The 20,988-nt window shown below is 44.2% G+C and overlaps 1 protein-coding gene across 4 annotated transcripts in view; it reads left to right on the top strand.

The window, feature by feature from the left end:
• Positions 1-20,988, top strand: part of LOC120893495 — a 65,178-nt gene that overhangs the window by 24,230 nt on the left and 19,960 nt on the right. For all 4 annotated transcript variants that reach the window (XM_040295420.1, XM_040295417.1, XM_040295419.1 and 1 more), the window contains exon 9: positions 13,532-13,664. In XM_040295420.1, coding sequence (XP_040151354.1) covers positions 13,532-13,664 — 133 coding nt within the window. The remainder of the gene's footprint in view (positions 1-13,531; positions 13,665-20,988) is intronic.

Genomic DNA, 20,988 nt, shown 5'->3' with positions numbered 1-20,988 from the left:
ATCCAATTAGTGTGCAGCAAAAATACTTCAGCATCGAGTTGAGGAGATTTGCCTGCTTCGATAGATTTGGGATGAGAGTGCGTTCGGGGCAGACAGGCGAGAGAAAAAGGGAGATACAGAGAGAGCGAGAGAGTTCCGCTGGCGGGTCGGAATCCATCGACGCGTCCACGTGGTTTATGTTTATGTGCACGTGCATCGGAATTTTCACCCGGGTTGCGGGCCCGCGTGCGTCCCGGCTCACATGCACACCAAACGACCAAGCGGGATTTGCATAGCTTGGCGTACGGACAAAACTGTTGCGAATCTCATGCTTATCGTGAGCACGGGTGGGAGGTGGTTTTTCACGGGGGTGAAGGGTTTGCGAGCGTGCAATGCTTGTGTAATGAAAATAAAGCAAGCAACGATTAAAAGTTAGGGGGCACAATTTTTAACTCCCCGAGCGTGCAAAATAAACCAACGACAGTGCTGATGAGCTGTGCTTTTTCATGCTGCTCCGAATCGTAGCTGGATTGATTTAAATTCGTCGGAAGTTAATGATCCTTCCTTAATGACATGTGATGCTAAGGTTTTCATTGGAGTCTTATTATTCTTCATGCGAAAAGTTTATGCGGAATCATGCTGCTAGAAACGGTTCTGTGATCTCTGAATCTGATTACTTCACTTTAAGATGTACGTAGAAATTTGTGTCAGTCTGAAAGCAGAAACTTACATCAAAGCTTTCGCTTCACCTTCGCTCAACACTATCTGGGCCTTGCTGTGTTTTTGTGTGCAGCGATTTATACAACAAAATAACTGTAAACTATCACTTTGTATGTTAATTGGCCGTTCCCTGTATAATCTTGATCTGCTATAAAACATACAAATATTCTCACTAATTTCTTCAAACTACTCAGTTGCTCTAGTTATATGATGGTTTTAGTTTATCTAAAGTAATGTTTTATTTATTCATCTGGCCTGCGGCAATCGAATTACACAAAAGTAGAACGATAGGAGAGCATTTTATTACATTCTTTCAGATGATAACCTTAATACAACTGCATTCGTTCTGATATTCGTTCAGCCCCAAAAAATGCCCCAGGAACTCAAATGAAATGGCTCGTTATGCGAGATTTTACAGGTTAAGAAAGTTATTTGTTTAGCATTTAGATTTGCTCGTTATGCGAAAATCGCGTTATGAGGGGTACCACTGTACGAATACTAACTAATACAACGAGTACTGTTTATCTGTACTGAATCTATTTTTAGGTCTTATATTTTCCACTCCACGATTTATTTGATATCACATCTAGACGCAACACACTTCAGCATTAGTGAACGATTAAATTATCTGTTTGCATTCTTTAATTAAAAGTGTAACTGAAATAAATATGAAGTTTTTGTGCATTGTTTAAAATAATAGATCGAGAATTAAAATCAGTGCCGCTGTATAGTATCCGGGATTAAAATCACATATAAAACAATTTGGCACTCAGACTTCTTCACGTACTGCGTTATATTTCTATTATATTATATTATATTATATTATATTATATTATATTATATTATATTATATTATATTATATTATATTATATTATATTATATTATATTATATTATATTATATTATATTATATTATATTATATTAAATTATTAACTTCTTTTTTTTGGCACAACAACCGTTGTCGGTCAAGGCCTGCCTGTATCACTACTGGGCTTGGCCTTCAGTGACTAACTGATTACACATATCCAGATAGCCAGTCCTGCGTATGGAGGCAGGTTCCATTCGGGGCTTGAAACCTTGACGGGCATGTTGCTAAGTCATACGAGTTGACGATTGTACCCACCAGACCAGTTCATTATTGTTTTATATTTTTTTTCAATTATGTTAACATCTTTACAGCTACTGAACAATTTTTTTTCTCCTTCTTCTTCTTTGGCACAACAACCGTTGTCGGTCAAGGTCTACCTGTACCACTAGTGGGCTTTGGCTTTCAGTGATTTAATGATTAAACATAGCAGGATAGTCAGTCCTACGCAAGGGGACATTTTTCCTAGCCGAATGATTGTTTTAATGAATGAGATGTGTAATGTATATCTCACGTGTTCAATTTACTTTTTTTATCTATAATTGTCTATTTTGATGTATAATCTTTAGCATCCCCAGTTCGCCTGACATTTTCTTATTGCTTCTAGTTTATACATGTATGAAACAGTTCGAGACGAAAGATTACAAGACTATACAAAGCCACTTTAATTGTTACAAGAACAACAATCTATGGTCCAATATTGACATTCCTAGGTGTATGCAACTGTTGTGGAGTTATATCTTTATATAAATACTTGTAGAAAAATTCTGTTCTGTACCATACATAATCACTATGGAAGAATTTCAGCGAAAAGTGTCTACAATATATTTATAAAAGTTTCTGTTTTTTTAATTGTGTTTGTTTAGCTATCAATAAACTATGCCATTTATCAGAAATAATTAAAGAACAAATAATAGATAAAAACACAACATTTAACAGGACCAATAAAAAAACAACGGAAAATATTACAAACTGTACGACAAACCCTGTAACCAGTGAACCCTGTTGCCGATGCAATATATCTGTAGCAAATTGAGACGAAGTAGTACTGATGCCGTGTGATAAGTATCTAATTTCAAAGTTAGATAGTTGTTATCAGTGAACTTTATCTTCTCTGCATCATTTCTTCATCACACTTTGAAAGAATCTATTCCCGGGTTGTTTGCTATCTGGCAATTGCGTATTACAAGACCGTTCGCGAGCTTATTTGATGTTGACGATTGATCTTTACCGTTTTGAAAGGTAGCGCAGAATTTTTCTTTGCGGCCCAAGCTTTGTGAAGGATGCGGGGGAGTTTGTCACGAAATGAAATTATTATTAAAGCCATACGATGCACGTTGCCTTGCTGAATGCTTCATGATGTATCACAATCGTGTATGTGTGTGAGCGTGTGAATAAAAAGTGAGCTTGGCTGTTGGCTTAGGTCTGTTTTTTGAAAATGTCAATTGATCTATTTGAAGGAATTAATACCGGTTATTGAAGAAAAACGATTGCTGCTCACTTTTCCCCAAACTCCACCGCCAGAGTAGTCATGCAGTATTTCTTTGCTATCTGCTAAAGTTACATGTACGGGCGGACAGTTAGGTGGGAGAGTTAAGATGTCAAAAGAAGCCAGCGCTGACGGAATGACTATTTGTTGGTCGGTCGGCCTATTGGGACACATTATTCAAATACTGTAATTTCCAACATCGATTAGATTCTTTTCTGGTTTTTCATGGAAATTCAATTAGAGCATTTCGATAATTTCATGTACACAAGAGCACCCCGTACCCCGTACCGTGGGAAGAAAAACGCCGTCGTATGGAAGGCACAGACCGGAGGGGAGAAGAAGAGCAATGAAAAGGAAAAATAGCGTTAGAATCGTACCACCTGCTTTTCCAAGGTGCACATACCGTTAACAAACGAGGTTAGGGATTGGGAGGCAAGATCGACAGATTGGAGAAGAAGCATAACAAGCGCCCATAAAAGAGCGCACGCGGCGGCGGAGGTCTGATCTGCACAATGTTGGAAAGTATATGAACCGATGATATGTTTGTCACAAATTTTTCCTTTGACTTTTTGTGATTCTATCACTCAATGGTACGGGCTGCTCATAATACAGGAAAGGTTGTGTATGGGTGTGTGCGCCGCTTTCTATAAATGGAGTTCAATTTCGGTCGTCAAATCAATCGGTGGAATTAAATATTGAATAATTTCCAATCGTCGTCGAACCTTTTCGATCTCGTTCCGTTTCATGGCATCCCTCATGGCAACACAGGAATCCCTGGCAACGTTGCATACTTTTGATTAGCTTTCCGTTTTGCGGCATGTCCCATTGCCCCGCGCTGTGTTGCTTTCGAGAGCGCGTGTGTAAGGCAGGTGGGAATATTGGGCGACGCAGAGGGGACCCCGTGCGAACGGTAGTGGTTGTAGCTTTCGCATGTTTTTGATCGGTGTTCTGCTTTCTTCTGCGGGGTTTTTATGTTCCACAATATCGGAGGATTATCGTAGAACTCGGAGACGGACCTGGTGTACGTGTGTACGTGTGTAGTAGCACCAACAAAGCAATTGAATGGAGGAAAAATTGATACCCTCTCATGCGCTTGTTGGTGCTCCAACGCCGTGCCAACATCTTCGCGACATTCATCACCCAGCGGAACGATTTTTCCATCGAAAACAATTTTTCGAGCATGGGCTCTACGATTGATGATGCTTTGTGTAGAGAGTGGCAATAAATACGATTCGGCTTTGTGGCGTTTGGCTTCCCTGTCGGAAGATTTCTATTACACAGTCGGATGCAGCAGTGTTCCAGGGTTATGAATTTAAACAAGATGTTGACGAGCGAATTGAAACTGTACCGCGCTCCCATGTTACCCAACAACCAATCCTGCCCACGCGAAGGGTTGCTGGGTGTGGCGACCAGCGCTGTCTAAATAACACCCGATCGATGAATCGATCCTGCCGGAATGTTGAACAATTTCAATCAATTAGTTTCCAGCCATCTTTCTAATTACTTCTCTCGACACATCCTGCATGCATAAAATCGGGACTGTGTCTCCTTGCGGGTGCCCTCGATGGGTTGTAATGGTTGGGAGAGGGAGAAGGGGGGGGGGATGTGAGAGTCGGGCCGAACGGGTGTGCGTGGGCAGGGCGAGAGCGCCCTAAACAAAGAAAAAGTAAGCCAGTGAACCATTTATATCCCCTTTTTTCCTTTGCGGTGGTAGAAAGTTCAACTAATACGTACGGCTTTCGCCGGTTCCGCCGCGGGTGCGCCGTGCGAACAGCTTGAGAAGACGGGCAGCACCGTCCAGTCGGGTGACAGTGAACCGTCTTGGGCGACCATTTTTATTCATCAGCCTAATTTCGGTTGTCGTCCTCGCAGCGGGAAATAATTTATGCTTTTGTCGAAGCGACGGAGACATCCGTGGTGGCACACTGCCAGCAAACCTCCCGCGGTGAGAGAGGGAGAGAGAGGTGAGGATGGGTGCCTCAGCCAGTTTATTCCGTTCCTCCTGTGTGCTTCTCGGTGTTCGTATCGGACCCTGATAGGATGTGCCGGATGTTGGACGTTAGGTTGGGTACAAAGCAAACATCCAAGCTCCGGGGAGTGTTCCCGCACCGAAAAGGAAAGCGTCGTGTGCCTGCCGATCTTGTTGTACCTGGGAGAAAAGCAAATAATTCGTTTCCGGTTCCCAGCGATGGGCAGCCTTGGCGTCCCAAAATCCAGCCCTCTTCGTGTGTGTTTGCATCTTTCAAACGTATTGGGGGCGTTAGGTCGATGTACTCAGGAACACGGGCAGCCCTGTTTTAGGATTCTCTCACCCATCAAGCAACTGGACCGTCCACTGTGCGCGTGTGTGTGTGTATGTGAGCATTAGTGTACAATCGAACCCTACCCGGAAAACATGAGAAAAATCGACCCAATCGAAGCCCTTTTTCCCTCTCGCTCTCTCTCTCTCCCACTACGCTTTATGAAGGAGTTTTTAATTCGAAGGTATCGGTAGTTTTTATCCCGTGCCGTGTGTTGTAGCATCGGCGTGGCATCGGCCTAAATATCCCTAAGGACCGTTTGGTGCCGTTGCGGCGCAGTTTCTTCAACCCCTTCCGTCGCCGGCCAGCCAGCGCTGCCGGGCTTTATTTAAAAGGCCTGCGAAAAGGACGCCTGCCTCCTAAACGGTCACCTGAAGCGACCGACCCGTTTCCCGCCTACCGTATTCCGGGCTGCTGTTTGCAGCTCTCATCTGCCTTCCCTGCCTGCCACCGACATCGACATGTATCTGCTCGGCCTCGGCCGAAGAGTATCCTTCCGATTGGCATGGATCGACCGACGCTAGCATACGGCGATGGTTTGTTTTCGTTAAGGCTTAAAATGTCCCCTGGAATGGAACGTGTCCGTTTCGCATCTAAGGGGATTGTGTGCTTTGTCCTCCGTAGCGCGCGCTCTATTTTTCATCCTTCGGTCGCTCGGTGTCCCTATATTTATTTTCCTTCGACTTTGCCATCCCACTGCTCCGCTTCTTCCCCAGGATCCTTCCCATCCGACCGTGTGCATTTCCTCTCTTTCTCTTACTTTTGCTATTCGGTCAGATCAGTTACGCACACCCCGGCGGGTTCGCTTCGTGGTTGGGCTCGTGGTGTCCCATCAATACATCCCATGATGCGCATTGCTTAGAAACGGGTGGGACGTGTATCTCTGTTTTTCCGTTGTTTTTTCCCTTTTTTCTGTCCAGCTTTTCTCCCCTCATCCATTCCTTGCAGCAACGTGTTTGTTTTATTTATTTTTTCCTTCTTCTGTGTTTTGCTCCACCATCGCTATCCCATCTCTCGTAGCTCACAAACAAACTCGCCTCCTGCGTGTTGTGCCGAGATGGACAACATTTCGACGCGCACACGCACACACACACATACAAACACGCAAAGAGTGGTGCTAGGTGGACACTGGAACTCATGGGTAGTGCGCGTCGGGTGTGTCACGCCACATACCGTGCCCGTGCCCTGATGCCCGGGCCGTCGATCCACTCCGGGTGTCAATTTCTGCTCCAGCGGGACATCGATTTATACGATAATGTTGACTCATTTTAATTCCGCACCGTGTGGGGTTAATCTGTTGTTTATTTAACTTCGTTTAATTATTAAATAAATTAATTTATATCAATCGAGCAATTCGCGCAGAGTGTGCACAATCGAATAGCGTCACGTTGATGTGTTTGTGTACGCGTCTTGCAATGCAAAAACGCAGTTGCAGTTTAGGAGTTGGAGGAAGTTGCAGTGCCAATCATGAATTAATGAGCTGAAATCGATGTAACGTGTGTAAGAGTGTTTTTTCCACACATACTATAGTTCGGAGTTGTTTATTTATCGCACTGCACATTTCTCAGGGGGCAAGCACTTTTTGTTTACTTTTTTAAAGGCTATTATATACGATAGCCATGGCTCCCAGGGAAATGTAATTGGATATAAACAACATGATGATTTTAATACAATTTTGGTTGATTTCTTGTTGCGTTTTCATTGTTTTGCTTTGTTTTAATCATTGAAGCGGGAAAACAATAGTTTACAGGGGTTTCCAAGTCTCTTTCGAAAGTAAACATTGTTATTCACTGCGTGCAATATGTTAATCCTCACCAATCAGAAAGAACGGCTTCGGTCGTATTGCTTAAATTGCTTTCCTGTTTGATAAAAAAATTCATTTATTTAGGTTGATTGGTTTTGTCCGGGCTGGATGCGAGCAGAATTGCGTTTGAAACTGAGCTTTTGGTCATATTTAATATAAAAACTTCCTGAAATATTGTAATTTTCAATTCAAATTGCAAATTATCGTGCAAATATCGTAGCATAATGGAATGGCCCCTCTATAATTTGAGCCAGAAAGCTCAAATTTCAGCCTGTCAGTGGAACAATAATAATCATCCGGATTGTATCCATTTGAGTTACGGTCCGCCGTATTTAATTTCACCATTTGTGTACCAACAAAGATGCATTTTAAAATCATTTTTTTTAATGAGTTACTGTGCTTTTAATAGGTCTGAAAATATGGATTCAAATAGATTTTAACCTTTCTTGTCAAAATACTTATGCTTCAGCAAATAAATGCAATCCTTCATGAGCTAAACCTGCTCGCGCCTGCGACATTTCGGTGTTTGTTTACATATTTGTAATATTTTGTCGTGTGATTCTGTATGGAGTGTTAAGATGATTTCAGCTGACAAACGTCGAACAGCATTTTAAACCATTTTTTAATCTAGGTAGAATTGTACCTCCTAATTAGACTAAAAATCACGATCAATCGTTGAGGGAATTCAATAGTATGATACATAAAATATTGCATTTCAGTATGGTTTGTAAGAAATGAAATCAAAAACAAAAATTACATTCATGCTTTATCTAACTTTTTAGATCGGAGCAGTACAACTTTTGATTGTCCTAATTAAATAAATCAGTCTATAACTATAATTAAAGCTTAGTAGGTGTAAAACATAGATTTAATTTTTATTTGCTGATAATCCTCTTCTAAATAAAAACTGCTCCATGAGAAAAATGTCTTCATCCAATGTGGCGAAATTCGTGCCTACATAGCACTAGATTTCGAGTCCACAGCCATTAGCGAAAGTAACAACAATAAAACCAGCAGCTCGCTTAATCTATTTTCTTAATCAGACAAAATGAGAAATAATCACGATTCAATTAAAGACGTGCGTTTCGGGGTAAGCTAAAGACAGATCAATAGCATGCCCCACGCAGCCGAAAGGAAAAGTGAGTGTCAATAATTCGGTTACAAGACCACTGCTCCGGACCGCTGCCTCCACTGGCACTGATTGTGAAGCTACGTGAAGCGGAAGCAGTAGGATGACTGGGGCGAAGTGTGTTTTCCTTTGCCGCCAGATCACCGCCTAAGTGTATCGATGGTCAGCAAATCCTAACCTGAAGAGCCCGTTTTCGGTTCAGCCCGTGGTACGTGGGTTCTTGGGTTTGCGGGCAGCGTCAGGCCGGCAGGCAGGCATGTGTTTCTTGGGATACGCATCTTCGTTTGCGATACACTCATCCTTCGATCCCGTGCCGGTTGCTACAAATCTCTTACCCAACGGGAGAACGGGGGGGGGGGGTTAAGGGAAGAAAACACACTCAAAGAGTGTCTATAATTCCTTCGTCTCGAAAGTGGCTTCCATAGAAGCGCCCGAGGGGAAAACACTTATTTATAATCAATCTGGGAAAATATCTCCATAAATGAGGTTTTCCGGTTAAGTGTAGTGTACGCTTTTCTTTTTCTTGTTGTTGCTGCCCTTGTTTTTCGCACTGCGTTGAATTAGTTCCATCCTTTTTCCCTGGAAAAACATGAAACCTTCCCAGTGTGTGTGGGCCGTCATCCTCTCCGGCACGCTGCGCATATGTGTGCGACGACCATGACGCACTAATGGGATGACGAGGTGGAGGTGAAAGTAAACCGGGCACAAGTTCTGTTTGGATTGGTTTAGCGAAATGAAATCGGATCAAGATTTATTAATCGCAGTGAAGAGAGCCGTAAGCAAACAATGTTCCACACCGCTGTGTGGTGTATGTTGGTGTAGAAAAATATGAGCCACGGCTACGAGCACCATGATGGATGACACGATTGAAGGCTTGCCGGAGATGAGTACCAATCCCCAGAGACATGGCCCATGAAGCAGTTTGTGGCTATCCGCCAGAGACTGGTGTCGGAATCAACTGGTGCCGAGTAAGACAACATATCGGTACCGACGCCTCAAAATTCGCACCAAATGATTGTGTTCCCGGATCCCGGCTGTTGGTGGTCTTACCCTCGAAGATATAAAACGCACGAAAAGCAATATGTGACACTTGTGGCATTGTGGAGAACAATTTGATATAATAAATTACATTGCGAGTTTGATTTCTCATCTCGCCTTGGTAGTGGGCCGCGGGAAGACAGTGCGATGGTCGAAGCAAACCGGTTGGCAGCAGGCCAAGCCAGGGACCCAATTTCCCGGCGGAGGAAAATATTCAATTTGCACCATCAAACGTAACTCCCTCGCATAGCTCTATTTCTCTCTCTCTCTCCCGAAAGGAACGGTTGCGCACGGTTTCAATCTACGGTTACAATCGGCTATCGTTCAACATTTCACGTTTGTCCGTTAGTCAATGATGGACGGCGCACGAAAGCTGTGATGTGTATCGCATAACCCACTCGATGGTTTCGATCCAAATGGAGCTAAATATTCGACGGACATCTTCCCAGGCCACGAGGAGGATGTCGTCCACGTCGACGACGACCAATGATGATGATGATGATGAGCGCTGGAAAGCAAACAAACCCATTTCCGATCAATTACATCGGGCAGTAAAATTGCTCCGTAAGGCTCGGTCCTCCCCGGGTATAAGTGAGAACGGACACGTACACCGTACCGCCCAGCCCCGTGTTACTCCCGGCTTCCTTCGCCATCAGGGCCGATGACGGTGTCATAAATTTTCCGAATTAGTCAATCTGTCCGCCAAGTGACCATGACGTGGCCGGACATGCATCCTTTTTTCCACCCGATTTTCCCCTCGCTCCCAAGCTCTAGTACGCTGCAAGACAACACCCATTATGCGGGAACGAAATTTGAACGCTGCATTTTCGGCAGTTGTTTGTGGTGAAGCTGCCTCTCTTGCTGCCTGCGTGCTGTGTACGGCTGGTTCCGTCCGGCGCTTATTTGCGCTGCGTATGGTTGCAATGAGACACTCTGGTTCCCTACCAAACCCAGGGCCTTCCCCACCCCCGGTAGAGGAAAAGTAAAACCCGGCAAATGGACGTGTTGTTTTCCGCCCTTTAGGTCCACGTCAACAATGTCGATGGATCGGGTTGGCGAGCGCATACATCGACAATCGTTCGCTCGCCCATCCTCGACGGTCGAAACACCGTCAGTCGAATTTCATCCACCATTCGATGCGAAAGGGAGGAAGGTGGTCTTGTCCAACAGAGGCTGTCCATTTCCATCACCCAAACGTCCAACGCGTATATGTGTGTGTGTTTGTCGATGCCGGACATATTCGTGTCGGAGGGGCTACACTCTCCCCACCTGGCGGACCGACGCATGTGGTTGCGGGTGGACAGTTATTTATCACCGCACATACATCACCGATGCGAGAAAGGACCGGGCACGATATCGACACCGATGTTTTCAACACACACACACATAGGCCCTTTCCACTCCTGGCCCACGTACAAACACACATCACGCTCTGTTTTGTCATCTTCCTGCCAAACGAGCACGACGACGTTGATGATGATGATGATGATGATGTGCACTCGGCTACGCGCCGGACCGGAGCGGGTTGGATGCGTGTTAATTTGATTATGATGAAGAAGAATATTGAATTTAATCAAACAAATTAATCAAATATATTGTTTTCGCGTCACTTTTTACGCTCGTTCACTGTTTTTTATACTTTTTTATTTTATCCGTACGCACGACCCCTTGATTCGCTTGAGCCTCTGAACCGATGATGGGGCCCAGCGTTGGACCCCGCGAGGCAAATACAATTGCGAATCAAATGAAGTGAGCAATCGATTCGGTCCGATTGCACCGAATGGGGAAGGGGGATCTCCCGTTTCCGGCCACTTATTTGCTATTCCATTTTTAAATTAATATTGCATATTTTCAATTCAATCATCGCCCATTTGCCCGTCTCTAATTTCGGTGTCGGTGCATTTGACGGGCGTTGATTTTAATTTTTATGGTTGCATGCTTTTTAAATCATTTTTTCGTAACATTATCATCATGTAGGTGTTAACTGTAAGCTTGGCCACTCGCTCCTCCTGCGCCCGATGTTTGGTGTGGCGTGTGCAGCAACATTTTATCACATTTTAAACTCCACGGCTAATTGAATCACACTACGCCCCAGTGTCACTAGCAAGATCACACTAACAAATAAGCTTGTGTGTGCAAATGTCCGTCTGGTTGGCAAGGAAAGAGCAAACGTGGTCTTGTGTCTTGCACTCGATAACGGCTGCGGTCGTCTTGAGGTGATAGAGTTTCCTCGGCAATCCCAAGGTGCACGGTAGTAAGGCGTCCCACGTGAAGTTCACTGTCAAGCGACCCAGGGCTGCAGATGGTTGCGTCCAATCTGGTTGGTGTATGGAGCGTGCGATGTGTGCTGCTAGAGCACATACCAAAATCCCCCTGCTGGTGGTGGGTGGACAATCAGGGCTGCAGATGGAATCTGCAGGGCGGTAGGGTTGAAGAACGGTGGTATTGATATAGCGACGCATTCATCTTCTATCCTATTTCACATATTATAACGTCCGATGTCTCGTTTTACATATAAATTATTTTAGCGTATGTACATAGCCAACCAGCCAGCCAGCCAGGGCCGGTCCCGCGCACTCATAGTCATATGCCCGAACGCAATCTATCGGATGAACCCCCGTCTAAAAGCGCAGCAGCAGCAGAAGAAGCGCACGTCCTTCCAGAGCCAAGCCTAGCCCCGCTAGTGTTGGTGGAGAATTTTGATGTTTGGCCAACCGGGCCAACCGGGCACTCTGGGTGCGGCACGGTGCGATGCGGACACATGTGTTTTGGCCAGCTCCTATTCAGCGCGGGCTGGCTGGCAGTAAGGTGTTGGTAGGGTTTCGGTGTGAATTAAATTTGATACGATCCTATCAGAAACCGGAGAGGAGAGCCCTCGATGACGACGTCGTCCTTAAAGAGGGTGTCCCGTGTCCTGTGTGGTGTGCGGTGTGGTGGATGGTACATTGTAGTCATCAGTTTTCTTTCCACTGGCGCGCGGTTGGCGTGCGACCAGTCGTCGACGACGTCATCCCAAGTACTTTCCGGCTTGACTCGGGCTGTAAACTCAAACCCTGGACCATCTCGAGTGTACGCGCAGCAGCAGCGTTTGGGTGTGTGTGGTGGAAGCGTTGTGAATACAAAATGCAACTCATACTCAAACCGATCGTGTCCTGTTCAATCGAAAGGACAGACAGCAGTTCCTCCTACTAGCCAATAAGCACTCTCCATTCCTTCTCCAAACAATCTGTGCCGTGTGAATGACTTGAGAGTTTGAAATTTTATTTCGTCCATAATCAAAACTCCTGCTGGACTCCCCAGCAGCGCTGCCGGTGCAGATGTCGGCTGGACACGTAACAAGACACGAGATGATAGGTAAAATCTCGATTTGTCATAGTCATAATCGTTACATATTTTATTATGTCTTCATCTGGGGTGGTGAGCTCTCGGTTCGGAACGAACGAATTTGTGCCACGGTGCGTACCGAACGCTTCATAACTTCTTGAGTGTACGTTAAAGTGTAATGATTTGAAAACGTAAACACACATTTCGGCCCCATTGCCGCCGTCCTCCCGAGCATGCCGTCGGGTTTGCTGGAGTTTACCCGGCCACTCGTTGTAATTTTACATTTGTTTACGGTGCTTGGGCAGACATTTGATGGCAAATAATTTGTGCACGTGTTAACTTAGTGCGTACGTTTCATGGATGTTTAGATGCAGAGGTTTTGTTGTATAGTCAAATTGGGCTTGAAATGATTTGAATAAGAAAGAAAAAACTGTAGGCATCTTTACGGTTCGTGTTCATATTTCTCTATGTAGTAATAACGAATACAACCGACTTCAGGTTTTGGAAGTAGTAAATTCACCTCAACACAAACACACACACGCGGCAAGGCCGGCTTGCCGAAATGCGCAACACTTTACGCAATGCCGCCCGTACTTTGTCGAAATGTTCCGGAAATCCCCTCGATGATAAAGGTTAAAACCTTTTAACCTATTACTGGTCCGCCCGGCTGTGTTTTTCTACCATCCATTTCCTTCCCACGGCTCACGACGTCACGGGTGTATGGATGTGTATGATTTTTCTGTTTTCCATTTGTTGCCGGCCTCCTTGAACGCGAACGGACACGTTGAACACTTCTGACACATGATTAATCTTGCTATCCCCCTCCCCCCTAGACATATTCTCATACCCACTTTCCGTTTCGGTTCTCCCTTTCACTTTCAGGCATGGAAGCCATCATGTCGGAGTTCTTCAACGACACCACGACCGCCTTCTACATCATCCTGGTGGTTTGGTTCGCCGATCAATACGATGCAGTTTGCTGTCATACAAATGTCACTAAACGTCACTGGTTGAGGTAAGTGAAGGTGAAATGATGATTCCTGGTCGGATGGGGGAGGGGAGTGCGTCAGCTCGGTACGATTTAATGCGATCTGATATGATTCCCTGTGCGGCGGTTGCCCCGTTTCGTAGTTTGGGGGTAAGAAGAATCACCTGCAAATGCTGCGTATTTCATTGGCTTGCTTTAGCATCATCATCATCATCGTCATCGCACTCACTGCTTACGACGGAAAAGTGTGGAGCAAAGTTTGCCCTTAGGTTCGTTTGCTGTAACATTCCGCAGATCTACTAAGAAAAGCCCAAGGAAACACGCACACTAAAGAAAGGTGTGTGGGCGATATCCGTAGGGATTCGTTGCGATGTACCTTGCCGATCCCTCCCCGGTTTTACGGTCGTTGTCTTGCGGGACCGTTTCGCTGGTGCCCCCGTGGCCCGGTTTACCTGGGCATATTTTATTCATATCTGTCATAATGTTTTCATGTTATTTTTATCTCTCAAAACAGTGAAATATGTTCCTGATCTTCCACTGAAGATCTCTCTCCCTTTCTTGCACTCCGTAGTTGCTCGCTCACTTGAATCACCTACAGCTTTGTGTAACTTCCTATCAATCGTTGTGTCTGTGGTGTTGTGAAAGCCACCATCACACGAAACCGCAAACGCATTTTGTTTGATTAAAGCAATTCGATTGAATACGTATTTTTCTTCCTAAACCGGCAACTGATTCAATTTTGAAATCAATTTGTTTTAGTGTGCTGTTGCTTGAGAGCTTTTGAGAACTGCGAGTTTTTGTCTTACCGAGTTTTCTTTCATTATTTCTTGTCGCACCAAGTGAAATGTCTCAAATTTTAATCCCTGGACACCGACTACGAATCAAATCGGTTCATTAGTCTTCCTTCTTTCCCGGGCCCGGGCGTATTGTAATCGCAAGGCTTACTTACCTGTGCAATATCGTCGACGTCGTGTTGAGCATTTGTCAATTAAGACGATTTCAACCAGTGCCACTCGGGTGGACTCTCTACTAGGCCACGGAAAATATGCCACTCCATATCTTGCCAATGTTCCGTGCGATAGCTGCTGCTAATTTGCGAAGATTTCTTATAATCAACCCGAGGATGGACATTGGTTTCCTATCCCGGCTGCCATGGTGAATGATAGTGAAGGTTTTGAAAAATCAAATGAACGGGGAAATGGAAGTGAACAATGGCTAGCATCCACTCTTCCGTCGCACAAGGGCACGGGCTGATTGATTTCAAAGTTTGGTGAACCAATTTGACAGTTTAATCTGATTGTCATATTTCTCAGCGCTTCCGATGGGAGTTGCCCCAAGTGGAATCGCGCCATTTTGAAGCAGGGATTAAAGCGTTAGGCTCTGTTGCTTTGGCGATGATTATTGAAGTGAATGGAGCCGGCAAAGCAGGTTTAATTACGATATTCCCTAAAGAATTTGAATGAAGCTGGCAAAGAATTGAAGAAGTTATAGACACAATTTGTAGGTCCGAAGTACTGCTTACATTTATTGGAAGATTGGATGTCTGCTTCGCTTTCTCGTAAGTTTTCTTTCTCTACTTTATTTTACGATACAGTCCTAATAACTAAATGGTGCCTGTAAGCCACCATATTTTGTTATTAAGCCATCAATTTATGACAGCTTTCGTTCAATTTTGCCTCTTTTTATCTTTTTTTTAACTTAATTTGTTGGCTTACTTTCTGTAACTGTGTGTTGTGTATGTAACATAAAAGTTGTTACAAATATGCTCAATATCCTAGTGATTTGTCTTGATGTCTACTAGAGGCATTTGATTTTATGTGAAAAGACTCCTTTTACAATTGGTCATGCATTCTGACATCTGTAGATAATTGTTTTCAATGTTTCTTGAGTTGTTTTCAGTGTTTCTTTTTCGCATTGAAAATTAAAAGGAAAATAAATCAATACAGCAAATAACCGCATTGATGTGCAATGAGGAAACACAACCAGACCACAAAATCCGTGAGTTGTAATTTTTTGATTATGTTTTCCTATTTATTTGCTTTGCTATTCGCTTGCTTTACAATATTTGCTTGTCCACAAATTCGAGATGGAAGCAGACTTGTTTTGCAATAACCAGCTGCTTTCACTTAACCTGGAGGTAAAGATTAGCCTGGGAAAGACTTTCTTTACGAGCGCTGTTCGAGCAACTCAATGTTTTTATTCAATGAAATGAGTTTCCTGTGCGGTTTAACTTGCCTTGTGCAAGAGTGCTGGTGCTCGGTAGTGTAGTCCAGACGTCAATACTGTTTGTGGGACGTAAGTTATGGAAAGAAGATAGAAATAAGCACGTGTGTTGTGAAGCAGTTGATCATCATTCATCAAGTGTCATCCAGTCATATGTTCATTGCTTGAGTATTTTTTTGCTGAAGAGTCTGTTTTGTTTTTCGTAGTAAAAGGATTAAAGCTTATTTGCTATTACTTTTCTTCCAGTGTTTATTTTCATATCTTTCTGAAGATTTTCCCCATACGTTTAATTCCACAACTATCTTACATTATTGATTTATTAATTGTTAGCTGTAAAGAATTAGAGACGTTTTTTTAATACAATATTGTGCGTCATAAAGCAGTCTTATTTTTGTAATAAACACACTATTACATCCATTAGAATACAAGGATAAACGTAAAGTGAAAAATAACAGTATCTAAATAAGAAAGAAACAATTGATCATACGGTTCATATTCTTAGTCTGTCATTTTTGCTATGGTGGGAATGGATCTAACCTTTGCACCTATCTAATAGACATAGGCTACTCAAGTCGGGCCGGTATGGTCAATCGGTCAATCGTCAACTCATACGACTGTAATAACATGCCCGTCATGGGTTCAAGCCTCGAATATACCGTGTCCTCATACGTAGGGCTGACTATCCTGATATGTATAATCAGTAAGTCACTGAAAGCCAAGCCCACTCGAAGGCAAAAATTGTGTTATTAAATTGGACAGAGTAGCTTACACCATCTGACGTGTGAGCAAGTGGTAGACAGCGGTGTCTATTCAAAACGACTATTGTTATAAACAAGTGGACAGTTGTTTATTAGACTGTTAAACCCTGTATATTTGGACTGAACATCGCGATATTCGACTTACTTAAATATCGATTGACGCGGATGATTTCAGAACTAATGAACCGCGTATCTAGAGAGCCGACTGTATGGAGTTTTGCATTTAGCGCTTGAAATATTTTTTTCATGATAAAAAAAACTATAAAAATCGTGGTTCCAAAAAACAAATGAACATTGTTTCTCGCTCTGTTTGACCCGACAGATTAGATGGAGCCTCAAGACTCAAACTAGACGGATCAAGAAAGCATGCTCATTGCGACGCTTGAGATCAAACGCCAAGTATATTCCAAGAATGTCGTGATAATCATCGACACAAAATGTTATGATCAAGTGAGTGATCAAGAGTTGGGTGCTAAACAAATCGTTATCAAGTATTTGATTGGTCCACCAACTGTTTGAGTCTTACCTCTGATCATCTCAGTTGTGTACGTGAGCTGATTTGAGCTTCGTTTCAGACATGAGTGTTGATGACTGAACCAGTGGCATTTGGCAGCTAGAAAACACAGTCAGAAAAGGTTTATGTTTGCGCCGGCATTAAGCTCAGCTTGTCAGTCAGAATATCCGGTTTGACACAAGCACTCGTACGTCGCGTACGACATGTCATGATGCACTTTCATAGAGTATCAAGCTTCGTTGCTTGATCAAGCTACCACGGATATGTTCATTGTTTTTGTTGGTAAATATCTCGTGATGCTCGTGACATTTTGCAGCACTGGATGTATTATATTGACAGTGGAACTCAAACTTATTTTACAGTGAAACTCCCTAGTGGCTCAAACCAATCTGGTATGTTCAAAAGTATATCACTGTTAGCTTTGCAAGTAAGGTTTGTAAACTATCCTGCAGCATTGTTATTGGCCGGGTCATGTAAGAACATAGTTCTCATTAGTGAAAAGGCTTAAATCAGAAAGAATAAGAGATGGAGAGTTTATAAATTATATATATTGACTGGCAATTGATGCATTTGAACATTAAAACTGTACACTTATTTATTCCGCTATCAAAATTGTCCTTTCTGTAAACATTTCACAAGAATCGAGACAAACTAAAATAGGACAAATTGTAATTTTCAGCTTTCTATAGGGCCCGTCGTGTGTTCAAGCCTGACATGGACTGTCTTCCCGGTAGCATCGACTGACTATCCGGTTACGTGGTTCATACTAATAAATCTCAAAGACCTATGTAGGCCGGCATGACCGCTTCGTCAAATAGAAATAGAACAAGAATTAGATGCTCCTATACGAATAACTAACAGTACCACACTTCAAAAAATCATTCCAAATTCGTCCCCAAATCTTCGATCCACCCTTGTTACCTGTATTTGCTTTGCAATCATCTCCCGGTGCTTGATCTTGAAAACGATACAAATCGAATATACAGATTCCGGCCACACTGCACGGCAGAAAGGACACACGCACTTTCCTCCCACACAGCCGATCATCGGTAATCTGCGAATCACTTACACTGCAAAACCACTTTGCAAAATCGAACGATTTCACTGTTTCAATATTTGCCCTCTTTGGCCGAACGACGAACGCGCTTCGCGCCCTCGGCCACGCTTTCGTTTCGTCGTCAGAATTTTTATTATTTGAACAAATATTGAACCTATCCGTGCCACTTAGAGTGTGCTCCAGCGCGGTTGCGTTCCAACATCCCAATGTACCGTCGAATATTGGTAGCTTATTACCTTCCTTCCTCGATTGTTTATCTAAAACAGATCCGGCACTGATTACGTGCTATCCTGCGGTGGGTTCGCCACGAAGGTTTATTGCCGTAGCCCGAGATTTGTCATCGCATTTTGTATCCTCGAACCAAGAGCCCGAAGTAATCGTTACTTTCCTGCTTTTTGTTTCGACAATGCATAGAAGAAGGCACGGTTTTGAGGACTCTTACCTATTTCCTCCAACGGAGAAATGCTGTAAAAAGCGTTCCACTGCTACGACCAAAATCCAACCCCCAAACTGTGTTTGTCTCAAATTATTCATCCGCAACGGAAATCGCGATCTTTCTTCCGTTGTAATATTGCGAATTGAGTCGGGTTACTTTACTGACGATGGGACAGGGAACTTGGCTGATTGGAAATTGGAATGCGACGGTAAGATAGTCAAACGAGTGCCAAATCGTCGACGATTAAATCATGACGGTTGATTAAAACCCGATAAAAACATCTTTAAAAATGCTCTCGAATCGACGTGTACTGCTGGAGCGGTCGTTCCATGCTGCGTTCCACCACGAAACTGATTTTCGTATTATTGCGAAAACTGGTAACCCCTTACCCCTCCGCCTCCTGTATCATCCTTTTTCGATGGGATCAATCAATCTTCCTCTGTTTCTTTAAGCTGCCAAATCGCGAAGCAAAACAACAAACAGCATTCGATCATCAAATGAAACTGAGCCGGGGCTTGCGGGGCTCGGTGTTTGTTGTTCGAGGACCAGTGCTTCTACTCTTCAGCGGCGCACCCGAAGTGAGTGAAGTGTTTGTGCTCGGATGAAGGGAAGGAAGTATGCTTGTGACAAGTGCGTCGACCAAAGTTTGCTCCAAGCAAAACGAAACTCACGACACGGTGTTGCTCAAGAAGCTGGTTTCCCAATCTTCCTTCCTTCCAGCGGCTTTCGTTGCCTTCTCATCCCGAGGGAAGAAGCCGTTGAAGGGTGAGGCGGGGTCTGTTTTTCCGAATGACCGCCGACGGGAAACGGGTTGTTATCGACGCACATAATTATATGGCATGGAAAAACAATCGAAAAACCCATTTAGGTGGTGTTATTTTTTGTTGTTCCGGTCCCTAAATGGTGCTGCTGTTCCCAGCTTGGTAGTGCTTGATGAAACTCGATAGTCTTTCAGTATGTGTGCGTGTGTGTGTTTATTTTCTTTTTTCTTTTCGTACCCATTTCCAAGGTTTACTGCTGTTGCCATAATCGCTAATCACTCTTAATGGAACGATTTTTGATTACAAGACGACGATTTTTGTTTTTTTTTTTTTGTGCGAGAGGGTGTTTGAGTGCGTGTGGTTCTTTTTGTCTCCCTCTCTTCTCGATCACAGCCATACATTTTAAAACCTTTAAAGATTGGCACTGAACATGATATGTTTGTTAAGGTGTCATAGGCCACACAAACAACAGCAGCAAGTGACGAGCGTTGGAGCAAAGGGAGTCGCGAGAAAAAGTTTCAATTTTCCACCCCAGGCTTATGTGTGCCACTGCCAAAATACTGAAACCCCCCGTGCGCGCGCGCCTAATGACTGCTGTCTTGCAACAGCCCCCCCCCCTCCTCCCTTGGTAAACACATTCCTCCTGGCTTCCAGGCCCTGCCCGCTGCGGTGGTAATCCCCATTAATTCCCTGTTCGATGTGCCAGCGCCAAGGCGTCGCCATCGTCGCCTATAACAACTGATGGGTAAAGGTGACTCGGCTGTACGCTTCGGATGTGGGGAACACAGGACGGAACTGCTGTGCGCTTAAGTGGTAACGCCTTCACCATCACAAACCACCGCTCCCCCCGTCGCCGGATTTTGTGCGTGTGTTTTTCAAGCGGCAGACAGAAAGCGCGAGAAAGCGTGCGGGGCACTGGGCCAAGGTATCGAATTTTGCAACAGTTTAATTCGGGAAATCTATTAGACAATGTGTGTATTTGTGTGTATGTAGGTGTAGGTGTGTGTATGTGAGTGTGCCTGTTTTTGCCTACGTCGTCGTGCAGCGGCGACCTGCTTCCGAATGCGCTGCCTGCTCCCTTTTGCTTGTTTAACGATAATAAATTATCTATTGCCTACCACACCTACAATGCTTATGTTTTTGTTTTCGCTTACCGTAAGGCGATGGATGGATGTCTTGGATGTGGTGGGATGCAAAGGACGCCGAAACACGACGCCAGGCCCTGGCCTTGGTGCTGCCCGGCATCCCTATCGAACCACAAAAGCCGCCCATCGCCGTCGGTTCCCCCGCCGAAGGGGCCGGTATTTGCCGAAGCTCTCATAAAAATAACAATCGTAAAAACGCCAAAACGCCTTTCCATGTTCCCCTTTGCGTTTGTAGATGGTGGCGGTAAAGAGCACGGTGCGCAAGAAGTGGGTAGAGCAGAAGAGCGCCAAGATACCCACTTCCACCATCGTTAGAGGCCTTTTTTCCTTTTTCGTTGCTACCGTGTTGTAAATTGTTCCCATCAAGCATACCATGGAGGGGCATACTTTCGAAATGCGCGAGACAAGCGAAGGAAGGGATGGAAACGCCGACGGTGGGTGGCCTTCCTTGGGGGAA

Source organism: Anopheles arabiensis, chromosome 2 (genome assembly GCF_016920715.1).
Source record: "Anopheles arabiensis isolate DONGOLA chromosome 2, AaraD3, whole genome shotgun sequence".
In the NCBI taxonomy this organism is placed as follows: domain Eukaryota; kingdom Metazoa; phylum Arthropoda; class Insecta; order Diptera; family Culicidae; genus Anopheles; species Anopheles arabiensis.
This window is presented reverse-complemented; position numbering and strand designations above follow the sequence as displayed.